Consider the following 13,700-nt stretch of genomic DNA (forward strand, 5'->3'; position numbering starts at 1 on the left):
CCTGTCCAGTGGCACCGCATCTTCTCTAGCCGCAGAAGCCTGTTGTGGAGGAGGGGGCGCGAGTGTGGCTACCCCGGAAGGGATGTGAGGGGGGGGCTCGCAGGTCCTCACTCACCCAGCCCTCTCCCCGAGGAGCGACTCTCTCGCCTGCGTCCCTCCAGAGCTGCGGCCGCTCATCAATCCCGGTCACTCTGCCAGGCTGCTCCCCGGGCGCCCTTTCCTTCTCCCTCTCGCCTGCGGTCCTCCACCCTCCCACCCTCTACCTACTCCGCAGTGGCGCTCGGGGTCGGCGGTGCTCGGGGTTGGCCCGAGAAGGGGCGGGGATAAAACGAGCGGTGGAAGGAGGCGGCTACGTGTTGCCACTGCCGCCCGGGAGCGCCCGACCCCGTGCGCGCGCGCGCCTAGCCAAGGCTTGGGCGGCGGGCGGAGCTGCGGGCGGCGCGGGCGGAGCGAGCGGCGGGCGGAGCGAGGCGTGGGAGGGCGCGCGCGAGCGGGCCAGCAAGCAAGCGAGCGGCGTCTCAGCCAGCATCTGCAGCGGCTGCCTTTGCCCGAAGCCCAGGGACTAACCGACGGACCGACCGCTTGGCGCACGGACGCGGGCGCTTGCTTTGTGTTCGGGGCTAGCTTCGGCGAGGCTTGGGCTTGCAGCGCGCGGCTTCCCCGCTCGCTCGCGGCCACCCCGGCTCCAGCGGCCTCGGCGCGCGAGGGGCTGGAGGTGCGGGAGCCGCTCTCCGCCGGTCGGTCCCCGCGCGGCTGAGCCTGGGCCGCCAGCGCTGCGGCCCCCTGCGGCGTCCCTGAGCTCCTGCTTCCCGCCGGGCTGCTCCGAGCAACGGTGCTTCGGGGCTCCAAACTCGGGCTGCCGGGGCAAGTGTCTTCATGAACCCAGAGGATGTCCGGGAAGCACTACAAGGGTCCTGAAGTCAGTTGTTGCATCAAATACTTCATATTTGGCTTCAATGTCATATTTTGGGTAAGTTGGAGCGCTCCTGGGATTCCAACTATTGTGGCCGATCGATTCGCGACGATTTCCCCCACGTTGCTCGTTGCCTTTACTTTTCGCAGCCCCGCAGGCGCTTGCCGGAGCAGCGTAGAGGCATTCGCCTTCCGCCTTTCCAGCTTGCGCGTTGGAGAGATAAACATTTAATCCTTTCGAGGAATGGGAAGAGGTAAAAAGAGAAACCGAGGCGGAAAGGGGGCACCGAGGCCTTCTGGTGGCTTTTTAAGGAACGAATAGCAGGGATGCAGATAAAAGAAAGGGTTCGGCAGTTTGAGAAATGAGCAACCGCACGAATTGGATTTGCTCCGGGTGGGATATGGATGTTGGGCAGAGCGTGGTGTCATAATAGGGAAGGCTAATCGGGCGCAGCCGACCCTGAGGTCCACCTTCTAACAACGATCTGATTGGACGAGGGCTTGGCTCTGTGTTGCCGCGGCTGGTCTGTGCCATGCTCAGCGTGTATCTTCTTGCACCATCTCGGGCTTTGTGTAGGATGCAGATGCCGTGGTATATGGTTCTGTAATGTGCACGTAAATAACGTTTCCTGCACGCTCTCCTCTTTAGCTGGAAAGCGCTCCTTGTGCGTAATGGACTGGCCAGTGGGCGTGCGGGGTAGAGAGATTTATTTATATGTATATATCATTGTCAGGATAATAACAAGTCACCGTCAACACATATTTCAACGTGCTCGTGCCCCACGTCCTCATTTTTACAGGAGTGACACAGAGCGGGCCGTTTTGGGAAAACCTTTGGAGAAGGAGAAGGTGTGCGAGGCATGTTTCACTGGGGAACCGAGAGAGCAAATGCTTTAACACAAGATTCAAATTATGCTCTGCTTGGGACTGCAATGTGTTGGGCACCTATTGTAATTAGGCTGGGACGCCTGCTCTTTTTGTTTGTTTTGATTCTTTTCTTTGATCTGGCAAACGTGTTCAGCAGCCAGACAAAGAGTTCTCCAGGACAAGGGGAAAACGTTGGTTCGAAGACCATGTTATTTTTCTTCCCCTTCTCATCCCATCTCATCCTCTTCCTCAATGGGCACCCCGTTTTCCATGGAAAGTAAAGATGGTGGCTGTCTGGGTGGGGGATTCTCTAAGTTGCTGTTCAATGTGAGGTAAACAATGATCCAACTGCAGGATCAATAATTATCCACAGCAGTTTGAACACGGAATGTATTTATTTGGATTCTCCTTTAATTTGGGCTGTTTGCTGTACATATATACATCTGTGATAATAGTTGTCAATACGGCTCTTCATATTCTTTTTCTTGTACCGCACTCTTTCCAGGTTATTTTATTTTCTGTTTTCCATAATAGTACCTTGCATTGGTCATTGTATGCTTTGTGATGGGGAAATGGAAGGGATTGGAGACCGCTTTCCGTGGCAGCATGTCATCTGTCTTCAGGACTAATAAAGATAATGATGGGATACATGAATGGATGTCATATCCGATCATTCCACAGGCAGTTTTTTGCCAGCGTTGTGCATGATTGCCGGGAGCAGTCACCCACCTCCTTGCAATTAAACACTGCTACAAATACAGGAAGAAGAAATTATTTTCTTTCTTTACCCCTTCTCCGTTTGTGAAAATGTTTTAAAGTGGTGGGTAGTCACGTTTTTGAATAAGATCATCTGATTTGATTGGAACTTGAAACTTTGTGACTTGGAGAGGCACGGACTACCGAACTGGTACTGATTCTTTTTGGGATAGTGAGTTCAGGCCTCTTGTTTCTACTTGAACATTTCTAAAAGTTGCACATTTTAGCTACCCAGCAACAAAAAGCACCCAGGGACTTTCTCTGCCGTTTCCTAGCAGGGAGTGGTAAGGAAGTAAAAGGATTTGGGCCTGTTTCCCTCATAGTTTGCTGTAATTTTGTAGAGTGCACAGAGACAAATTTAGCCCTTTCTATGGATTAGGTTGCAGCAAAACCCCTGGAATTGTAGAGAGCTTCAAAGAATTGCAGAGTGCTTGCATGGAGAAGTTCAGAATAGAGCCGCATCTTTTCTGATTGTGAAGGTCTTCATAAGTGGGTGAGTGAGTATGGGAAGCCTGAAAGGAGACCTAGGCTATGGGACTAAACCAGCTGCCCCAGGCAGAACTGTTAAGTGGATATCTTCGTTATGAGGGCCGTTCACTTAGCCTGCCTCTTGCCTTCCCTTCTTCTCCTCTCTGTGCCCAAAGCCTTTCTCTCAGATACTCCCTCATACCTTTCCTGTCCTGCTCTCTGCTCCAAAATTACCCCATATTTAAATTTCCTGCTTTTTAATACCATGGTCTCTAGTGATGATCAACAGAAAGGCAACCATATGGTTTTGGTTAAAGTAATTCAGACTAAGATGTTAGTGACTGAAAAGCCGGGGTCAGTAGCTTAGCAGCTTGCTTCTGAAAAGTTGCACACTTCTGCTCTCTACAGAGTCACCAACCTGTCTGTGATTGCCAAAAACAGCAGACTCGGTGCTACTCCAATACAGTTATGAAGAGGAGATTGCCAACAGCATGGTTTCCTAATTGTTCATTTTCACACTGAACTGCTAGACTACATTTGACATACACACTGGTGACATTTACAGGTATAGTTCTGGTAAAATAAAATTGAACATATGGTGGCACCAGCACTGAGAGCTTGGTTCTTTTTCTGATCAACAGTTTGGCTCTTTGTTAGTTAACTGCCTGGGCCTCAGTTTCTCAGCTGTTAAACTGAAGGAACTGGACAAGTTATAACGTTCTTTCTAGTTCTTACACAGAATGAGTTTCTTGAGTTCCAGTATGCTGGAGAAGAAAAATAGAGTTTGGCCACGAATATATAACAGAAGTAGTATATGACTCCCAGGACATTTGATAAATTATAGACATTTTCTGTTAGGGAGACGTGTCTGAAGACTAGTTTTATTGCTTTCATTTCTTCCTCAAAGATCCTTTCATTTAAAAAAAAAAAAAGAAAGAAAAAAAAAAAAAAAAAACCAAGGCTGGGCATAGTGGCTCGCACCTGTAATCCCAGCACTTTGGGAGGCTGAGGCGGATGGATCACAAGGTCAGGAAATCAAGACCATCCTGGCCAACATGGTGAAACCTCGTCCCTGTGAAAATACAAAAAATTAGCCGGGCGTGGTGGTGGGTGCCTGTAGTCCCAGCTACTCGGGAGGCTGAGGCAGGAGAATCACTTGAACCCGGGAGGTGGAGACTGCAGTGAGCCGAGATCGCGCCACTGTACTCCAGCCTGGCAACAGAGCAAGACTCCGTCTCAAAAAAACAAAACAAAAAACCTTTCACTAATTTCTTCTTGGATTGTTCAGTTCCTGGTATAGTATCCGTGCTTTTCTCTCCCTACTGAGAATCTCAGATGTAGTCCTGGGAGTCATTAAATATATTTTTATTATTAGAATTACAGCTTCATGTATAAAATCTGAATCCTTTTATATAACAGTTGTAATGATGTTCTGAGTAACAAAGTCAACATCTTGTACAGATTCCTTTCTCATTGTTATCACAGGGTGGTGGGGGAAAAACTTGTTTTCTGTGTTATATGTTGGAACAACTCAAGACAGAAGGGGATTGATTTTATTGAGGGTGTCACCGTACTGGGACATTTGTCAGAAAACCCTGAGACTGCTTTGGGTTTAGGGGAGGGAGGAGAAAGAGGGTTTTGTTTTAAAGTCATTTCTTTTGGGTACTGAACCTCACATCCCATCACTCATCATTAATAGATACTTTCCCCTTTTGGATTCTGTCTTGACTGTTTTGGATTCTGGATACTTAACTGTTCTAGGCAAGTAAATTGATCTCAATATTCTGGTTATTTATTGCTACATAACCTCCAAGCTTAGTTGTTTAATACACAGTTGTTTTTTATTATAGCTCACAGTTCTGTGATTTGGCCAGGCTCATCTGGACAGTTCTCACTTGGGGCCTCACACAGTTGCGGTGCGATGTAGTTGGAGTTGGACTTATCTGAAGGCCCTTTGGGGCAGGATGCCCAAGATGGTATACTCATATGACTGGCAACTGATGCTTGCTGGGAGCTTAGCCAGAGTTGTTGCTGGAGCACCTACACGTGGCTTCTTCCTGTCTCTAAGTCTTAAAGAAGCTTCCAGCCAGTTAAGGTTGCACTGAGAACTGTCAGTGCCACTTTTATCTATTCCACTGGTTAAAGCACTCATGCAGATTGCTCAATTTCAAAGGGTGAAGAATTAGAAGCCACCTTTTGATGGAGAAGTGTCAAGGTCCCATTGCAGAAGGTCATGTAGGTTGTGGCTGTCTTTGAAAAATATAGTCTACTGTATTAAGGCACTGAGCTTAATTTCTTGTTTATAAAGGAAAGATAACATTAATGGTGTTGTAGTTTCAAAGATTCAGTGAGATCATGTTTTACTCAGCATAATATTTCAATATTTAATAAATGGTGAATATCATTATTGTTATTCTCTCCAGATTTTATACTGGTTCCATACAGGGCTATAGAACTTCTAGAATGCCTTAGTCTAGTACTTTGGCATCATTACTACTAGGTAATGATAATACCTTTAAGGTCTGGCAAGAGGATGAGGCAAATGGATTCAATAGATTTTATAGTGACTTATTAGGAAAAAACTCGATGGAAGCCGTGGAATGATTTGGGAGAACCAAGTCATTTTTCTATTTTCTTTGCTACAAAGGATTAGAAAAGCTTCAGATACTTGAGGCCAAATTTCTCTTTTGATATGCTTTCAGATGTTACATTGTGTCTTTAAGTGCAGGTTTATTCAGGGTTGATGGCAGGATCTTGCCTCTAATTTGCTTCCACGGGGCTTAATTCAGAGAGGAGGGAGACTCAGAAAACTTTGGTGGGGAGGGGGGGCGGGCATCAAGTAGGAAGCCTTATCTTATGATTCACTATAAATTGCAAGATGTTCTGGAATGATGATACATCAGCAGTTTATAAGTCATAATTTTTGTTTTAATTTGCTAGACATCTGTTAGCTTCGATAGCAACCATATGGGAATCTAAATTGCCTTTTGAATTACAGGGAGATGGTAGGAAGAAAGCTAAATATGGTTATGAAAGTGTCATATGGGAAAAGTGTAAGAAAGGTATAAAGTGGGGAAAGTAATTGAATATAGGCTTGCTTAGGCTGGCCACTCCCCCTGTGGGGCAGTATGAAGGCGCAGAAGCGTTCTCACTTGATGATATACTCCACAGACTGAAATGAAGCCAAGTGGGGAGAAGTTGGAAAACCAAATAATGTTTCACCCACCATAAAATTGCCAAAATGTTTCACTTATTTAGATGGGTCACTTTGTTTTAATGTCCACAGTAATAGGTAGTCCCTGGCAAAAGGTGAAAGCAATCTGCATTTTTAACAGAGCTTTTCACTAATGATGTTTTTCTTGTAAGCACCCCACAGAGTCTTCCAAGCATATTATATCTTTGTGACAGATGAAGAAATTGGAGTACAGAGATGTGGAGTAACTTTTGAGGTGTTGAAGAGCATGTCAAGGTTTAGTTTTAGAGTGTTAAGTCTCTTCCGTAATGATAGCCTCAGCTTTTTGGGTGGAGACTTATTTTAGAAGATGCTTGTTATTCTAAAATAAAACATCAAGTAAGTCATTTACATCTGTTCATAATCGAAAAGTGATAAAGTTTTTGCATATGCCACGATTACCACCACCCACAAGCACAAAAGAGTTAGGATGAAAATGTTCTTCAAGAATATGGTGGAATAATTGTAGCCTATTGAAAATTCATAAATGAAAATTGGAGTATTATAGACAGCATTCTTGAATCACATGTTTTTTTCTGTGTGTAATACTGATGACTGTCTTAAAATTTGTAACTTCCAAATCATCATACTCCACTGGATTATAAGGGCTTCAAGTGTGGGGGCTGTCTCACTTTCATAAGCCCAGTTTCTTGCACATTGTCTGAAACACAGTAGATGTTGTAATAAACGTTTGGGCCAGGCATGGTGGCTCACATCTGTAATCCCAACATTTTAGGAGGCTGAGGCTGGAGAATGGCTTGCGCCCAGGAGTTTGAAACCAGCCTGGGTAACATAGTGAGACCCTATCTCTACAAAGAAAAAAAAAAAAGAAAACATTTAAAAATTAGCTGGGTGTGGTGATGCATGCCTGTAGTCCCAGCTACTTGGGAGGCTGAGGTGGGAGGATCACTTGAGCCTGGGAGGTTGAGGCTGCAGCTGCACTCCAGGGTGACAGAACAAGACCCTGTCTCAAAAAAAAAAAAAAAAAAAGTGTGTTGAAGGAAGAATTACAAATCATCAGAAAGTATGTAGGAATCGTCTCCTCTAACTTCCTAGTGAAGCATTCTCCGTTGTATCCTGCCGACCTTTCTAAGCATGGATCTGTTTTTGGATCGCTTTAATTGTAGAGTTTCATGTGTTTTCAAACTAGATGTAATCTGTCTCCTCATAATTTCCATCCTCCTAATTTACTGTTCATTTTAAATTTTTATTTGGAAACATCAAACCTATAGGAAAATTGCAAGTGGTAGAGAGAACTTGTTTTTAATCCTGTTTGAGAAAAAGTTGCCAGCATGTTGGCTATCACACAAACAGTTTAGTATGTATTTTCTGTAAACTGAACTATTCTCCTAGATCACCACAGTGCAACCATGAAAGCCAGGGAATTACCAATGATACATTAAACCATTTAATCCTTAGACTTCATCCAAGTTTACCAGTTGCTCCAGTAATGTTTTAAAGCAAAAGAATCCAGGTCAGAACCACACTTTGTATTTAGTTCCATCTTTTTAGTCTCTTTCAGTCCTTCACTATCATGCTGTTGACACTTTTGACAATTATAAGCCAGTTATTTTGTAGAATGCCCCTCAGTTTGTGTTTGTGCCATTTCCACAAGCTTAGATTCAGGCTGTGCATCTTTGGTAGGAATTGTACAGAAATGGTGCTGTGTTCTCATTGTACCCTATCAAGGTGGCATTGATTTCTGTTTGTCCCATTACTGATGATGGTCACTTGATCAAGGTGTTGTCTGCCAGGCAACACCTTGTTTGTAATTTATAAATATTTTATGGCAAATTACATTGAAACTATGTAAATGGCCTATTCCTCATCAAATTTTTAATCTGTTACTTATTTATATCAGTAAGAACTTATGGTCTTCCTTTTTTCAGTGTGTTTTAATGTTACTCTCATCACTTACTTTATTTAAAATGGCCCTAGGTTTGGCCAGTGCAGTCTTTTCACATTGGCTCCTGTGCTCTTTTAACTCCCATCAGTCTTTGAGCACCATCTTGCTCTCTGGCGGAATAAGATGTTCCAAACTCATTTTGTGATTTATTGGTGTCATCTTTTGTATCAGCCATTTCTCCAAGGAGCTTTTGAATGGAGAATGGAATTTAGAAGCCAAGATCTGGTTGCTTGGTGTGCTCATTGCTATTAGGGGTTGCTACTCCATGTATGTATATACACATGTACATCTGTATTTCTGTATCTATGTACTTTTAAAACCATGAGTTTATAGTCATACCTGAAATTCCTGTCTGAAACCACAGGGTTTATTTTTTCCTCTCCATATTTTATAAATGCTTTCTTTGACAGTGAGATTCCTGGTTCCCATTATTCTTAACAGTTTACTTATTTGGTAAATCTCCCCATATGTAACCAGTCTTCTGCAGCTGCCACCACTTTTCCTCCTGGGGCTGCCCTCCTCAGCTGTTAGTGCTCTAGCATCCTGTGCCACCACCCCATCCCCATATGGATACCTTTCTCCCTGAGATACCCTGCTCGGGACTTCCACAGCATTCCTCTTCCTACCTTTTTGTAAACAGAGGCCTACCGGATTGGACTGACTTACCTAATGGCTTTGAATTTTCAGGAAGGAGAAGGTGAAGAGCCTAGGCTACTCTTGAATGATATAAAATAAGACTTACCTTCCTTCCCGATGGTCCTTCATTATTTTAAAATAGCCATTATATCATTCCTAAACATTCTGTTTTCCACCTTTAAAAGCTCCTAGTTCCTCCTTGTGTTTACACTAATGATGTTTTTATTGTAAGCATCTCAAAGAGTCTTCCAAACATATTATATCTTTGTGACAGATGAAGAAATTGGAGTTCAGAGACGTGGAGTAACTTTTGAGGTGTCGAAGAGCATGTCAGGGTTTGGTTTTAGAGTGTTAGGTCTACATATGCTGTTTCCAGATTGTTCTTTGCCCTGGTCATGGTGCTCTGCCTGGGGTCCCATTTGGACACACCTGTATTAATGCAGCAACCAGAATGAAACACGTTGTTCACAGGCTTTTTAACCATCTGAAGAGCAGCAGGCTCTTGAACTCTCCCTTCAGTCCCTAGGCTGTGCTGTGTCTGGTGGCAGAAGCCTCTGCTACTGTCTGGAATTGACTTTGAGTAAGTTACTTTTATAGATTAGCTCCTCAGTTGCTCATCTAAAAGAACTGGGAAAATAATTTTCTGCAAAGTTGTTACCCAGTATTATGAGAGATCATGCATATCAAAGTGCTTCATAAAGGGTAAATCTCTAAATACAAATACTAGTTATTAACCCAGGCTAAACTGCACTTGCTTTTCCTGGCAGCCAAGGCACACTGTTGGCTTGGATTGACTTTTTAGTGAAATAAAACTTTCACTTTTTCAAGTGAACTCTATTAAACCATCCCCCTAAGCGATGTGCCCTAAACCTCCAGTTAATTATTTGAATTTAGATTTAGTTTTGTTTATTTCTCCCATTTAAATGTCTTATTCTGGCCCATTGGATTTCACACTTGCTACCAGCAATCCTAGGCTTCCTTGAGGTGTATGTGGGTGGGTGGGTCTGTACTGGTGGGGTGTGGACTGAGCAGTACCTCTCTTTCCCCCAAGAAAAGCTTGGTTATTAGTTTGATATTTTGGAATACTAAGAAAGATTTTGCTTGAGAAAAGGGGTCCCACCACTTAAGAAAGAAAAGAACCAGTATTCTAGCCTTTAGATATTTTTGAGTCTTGATGGCCAAAGTACGTTTAAAAAAAGAAATTACTGCTCGTGTGGGTTTCTATCTCTTGGAATTTCTTCATGCCTGGGAAGTCCCTCTCATTAACTAGGGGCCACTTCTGTAGGATTTGTAGAGGACTACCTGCTCGCAAACCAGACGTTCGCGATAAGTCCTGCTCTTGCAAACGAAGCTGGGCGTTCCTTCCCTGCAAACAGGGAGGACAAAGGAGCCAGCTGCAAACAGCAGACCCTGGGGGTTTGTTTATGTGTAAACATCTTGAAAATCCAGAAAGTCAAGGAAAGGTCAGAAAAACAACAATGTGTCTTGTGACTTGGCAACATTCCACAAACGACTATATAAAATAAAGCGGAGCGTACCATTTGGGGTGGCCGCCATGTTTGTCTTGTCTTGTGTTGTCTTGTGTGTTCATTCCTTTGTTTAGGAAACACGCAGACCCCAACAAGGATTAGTTGATATTTCACCCCTTTATGCATGTAGTGTGGCAGCCTGATTAGTAAGTTAGGAAATTAGTAAGTTAGGAAATTCTTCTCACTGGGAGATCTGGTTCAGTAGGTCTGTCCAGGATGGGGCCCTGGAATTTCTGTTAAGAAAAAAATCAAAACTTCCTGCAAGTCATTGTGATGCCCAACCTAGTTTGAGACGCTCTAGCTTATTTTTCTTGGGAAGATGTGGCCTCTCCTTCCCGTTGCTCCCTGGAGGGGATGTGTGGGGAGAGCTGGGCGTGGGTGATGTAGAGCGGTGACCATTTCACCAGCACTCGAAGCTACCGTTATTTGCTTATGAGGAAAAAAAAGGTGACCCATTTTATCCCTCAGGGAATTTTTTATTAATCCCAAAATGCCAGTTTATTTTTAAACCTGAAAGCCCTAAAAACAAAATGAGAAAAATCTCTTGAAAGAGAACCTCTAGTGCTGCAATTAGTATGCTAACAGTTAACATCATATAGGGCTAGAAGCTAGCCATTTATTCGATAGGCACAGTGAAGAGCTAGACTTCTGGTTCCTTTGCCCTGCTTCTCCTGGACCACTCTGCGTGTGTCAATGCAGTTGAGTAGCTCTAACTACAGACACTTATCAAGAGCAGACCACCCCTCTCCTTCAAAAAAAATCAGCCTCCCTGTCCACTGTCCCTGTTCCTTTCAGCCTCCATTTTCTGGGGCTTTCTCGTTGGCCTCCAGCCCTGACTGTGCTCAGTTTGTGGGAGGGGAATTGGTTTCTGCGTCAAGGTCTGCATGACAGGTCGTTGAATTCCCTCTGCTATAATGCTGTAGAGGGGACATTTCTTTTCCCATATCCAAACTTGCAGCACTGTCATGAAGACAGGTGACGGTAAAGCAAATGCAGAAGACCCAGACATGATATTTGCTAGTGTTCTTTTTTTTTTTTTTTCTTTTGAGACGGAGTCTCGCTCTGTCACCCAGGCTGGAGTGCAGTGGCACGAACTCGGCTCACTGCAAACTCCACCTCCACCCAGGCTGGAGTGCAGTGGCGTCATCTCGGCTCAGTGCAAACTCCGCCTCCCAGGTTCACGCCATTCTCCTGCCTCAGCCTCCCGAGTAGCTGGGACTACAGGCGCCCACCACCACGCCCAGCTAATTTTTAAAATATTTTTAGTAGAGACGGGGTTTCACTGTGTTAGCCAGGATGGTCTCAATCTCCTGACCTCGTGATCTGCCCACCTCGGCCTCCCAAAGTGCTAGGATTACAGGCGTGAGCCACCGGTCCAGCCACCACCAGTGTTCTTTAGAAAGCTTCAGTGTGGAATATCCGGGTTATGTGTAGTGTTTTCCTGTTATTTTCTTAACTTTCTTTTTTTCCTTCACCCCCTTTAAAAGAAAGTTAGATCTTTGATTATGGCTGGGTTCCTAAAGTAGAAATCTTGAAAAATACAATTTTGAATAAAACCCTATATTATTTCTCTGAGCTGTTTTACTGGGTCTAACACCAGTCCTTTTTAAAAACAGGAAAACAAACAAACAAACAAAAAAACCACAAAAAAACAAAACAGAAAAGCCAACCAAACAAAACCAAAGCAGAATGGTATACAAACCCTATGGTTAGCACTGTGATATTATCCATATGTACATAGAAGATTGTTAATTATGAATCACAAGGTATAATCTTTAAGTAATGTAATCACTAAGCCCAATTACAAAATGGTATTTTGGTGGATGGCAAAACATCTACAAATGGCAAAACATTTTGGCTCTCTTCATTGGAAGGGGAAAGTGATGTTCTATACCACTTCCAGCTACTATTTACTATTTTGATAGGTATTACAAGGCATAGGGCTCTTTTTACTTGTTGGAAAATTTTTCTAAATTACACTTGGCACTAAGGCTTGAATTTCTAAAAATCTGGAGGGAACAGCTGGTGCTCTAATAAATATTCAGGCCAGCTATTTTAATGTGTTGTACTCAATTAAGTAGTCCTAATAAAAGAGGAATACTTAAGCATTTCTCAAAGCATAATGTTCTGCTTCCAACAAAAATTTCCTCAACTGTTGATATTTCCCCCTAAGCAGCCTTAAAATTTAATTCTACCAAGTAAGTAGTCTAATCACTGATGATGCATTTAATGCCAAAATTAGTTCTGTTTTAAGGTATAGTTGTATCAATATGGCCCAGCCTTTGAACTGGAGACTCCATAGGTCACTGACCTTTTAGAAGAATTCTTTGTGTGGTTCAGTAGGAGAGAGTATTGAAAGATTCATCCTAACTTGGGCATTCTGGTACCCTTGTGGTGGGAGGACAGAAAGTCTGCTGTTAAGAAGTTTAGACTTGGAGTGTGTCTGGATTTTTACCCAGCTACGTTCCCAGGCTTGTGACCTTAGACATTACTTGCCCACCTTGCAGTTAAGTCTCCCTTTCATCTGCAAAATGGCACGTTTAGTAGTATTAATATTATTAATAGTAGTATTAAGATAACGTCTATCTTGGAATCATGAGGATTTGAGGAGTTAATGTGTGTAAACTGCTTGGAATAGTCAATAGGTATTAGCAATTATTATACTGTTTTCCTCATAATTTCTTTTGGTTATTTTCCCTTTCAGAATCATTAAAATAATCTTACATTGTAACATATATTTTTTGTTCTCTGTAATATTCTGCCTACATAAGCGCATTCTCAAAATAACTAAAAGGAAAAAAAGATCTAACAAATGTTCACAGTGTTCTTTTCATTGTAATGAGTGGCACGCAGTTCTTATCATGGATACCAGACCATGAATTCGCAACTATTGTTTGTTGTTAATTTTCCCTTTTTTCTTTACCCAGTTACATTCACTATTTTCTTTGCAAAATCAAAGTGTCTCCTATTAGTATTTTGTACTGGGAAGTTGAGTTTCTGATGGATAACTGTGGTGTTAGGCTCAACACCTGGGTGGGGTGGGGAGGATAGAAACCCTTTATCAACATCTGTTAAGTCTGGGCATTCTGGAACTATCTAGATGGGCTGTAAGTAAGTGTCTTTAGTTCTTTATGGTATCATAAATCCTGCATATTTGGGTCATTTTTTTTTACTCTGTATTTCAGACAAATTCTTTAGATTATGAAGGTGAAACTTGAGTCAGTGATCCAGATAACTTGGGTTTTCCCCTTATATGTCCTTCCAGCTGATGCAGAGCTAGGATTTTGGATTGAACTACCTGGATCATTGACTAATCATCTTGGTGAATGAGAGACTCACTGGCTTCTCCTCTAGGGCATAATGAGATGCAATGAGAGCTTGTGCTTTTTTTGCC

General features: G+C 43.1%; 1 protein-coding gene across 2 annotated transcripts in view; it reads left to right on the forward strand.

Moving 5' to 3' along the window:
• The first annotated feature begins 503 nt into the window (after window positions 1-503).
• LOC105486395 (tetraspanin 5) overlaps window positions 504-13,700 on the forward strand; it is a 181,532-nt gene continuing 168,335 nt past the window's right edge. Inside the window, exon 1 of one of the 2 annotated variants that reach the window (XM_011749268.3) lies at window positions 504-970. In XM_011749268.3, coding sequence (XP_011747570.1) covers window positions 890-970 — 81 coding nt within the window. In that variant the 5' untranslated portion in view covers window positions 504-889. The remainder of the gene's footprint in view (window positions 971-13,700) is intronic. The other variant, XM_011749269.3, reaches the window with a different exon arrangement.

The sequence above is a fragment of the Macaca nemestrina genome, chromosome 3 (genome assembly GCF_043159975.1).
Source record: "Macaca nemestrina isolate mMacNem1 chromosome 3, mMacNem.hap1, whole genome shotgun sequence".
Lineage (NCBI taxonomy): Eukaryota > Metazoa > Chordata > Mammalia > Primates > Cercopithecidae > Macaca > Macaca nemestrina.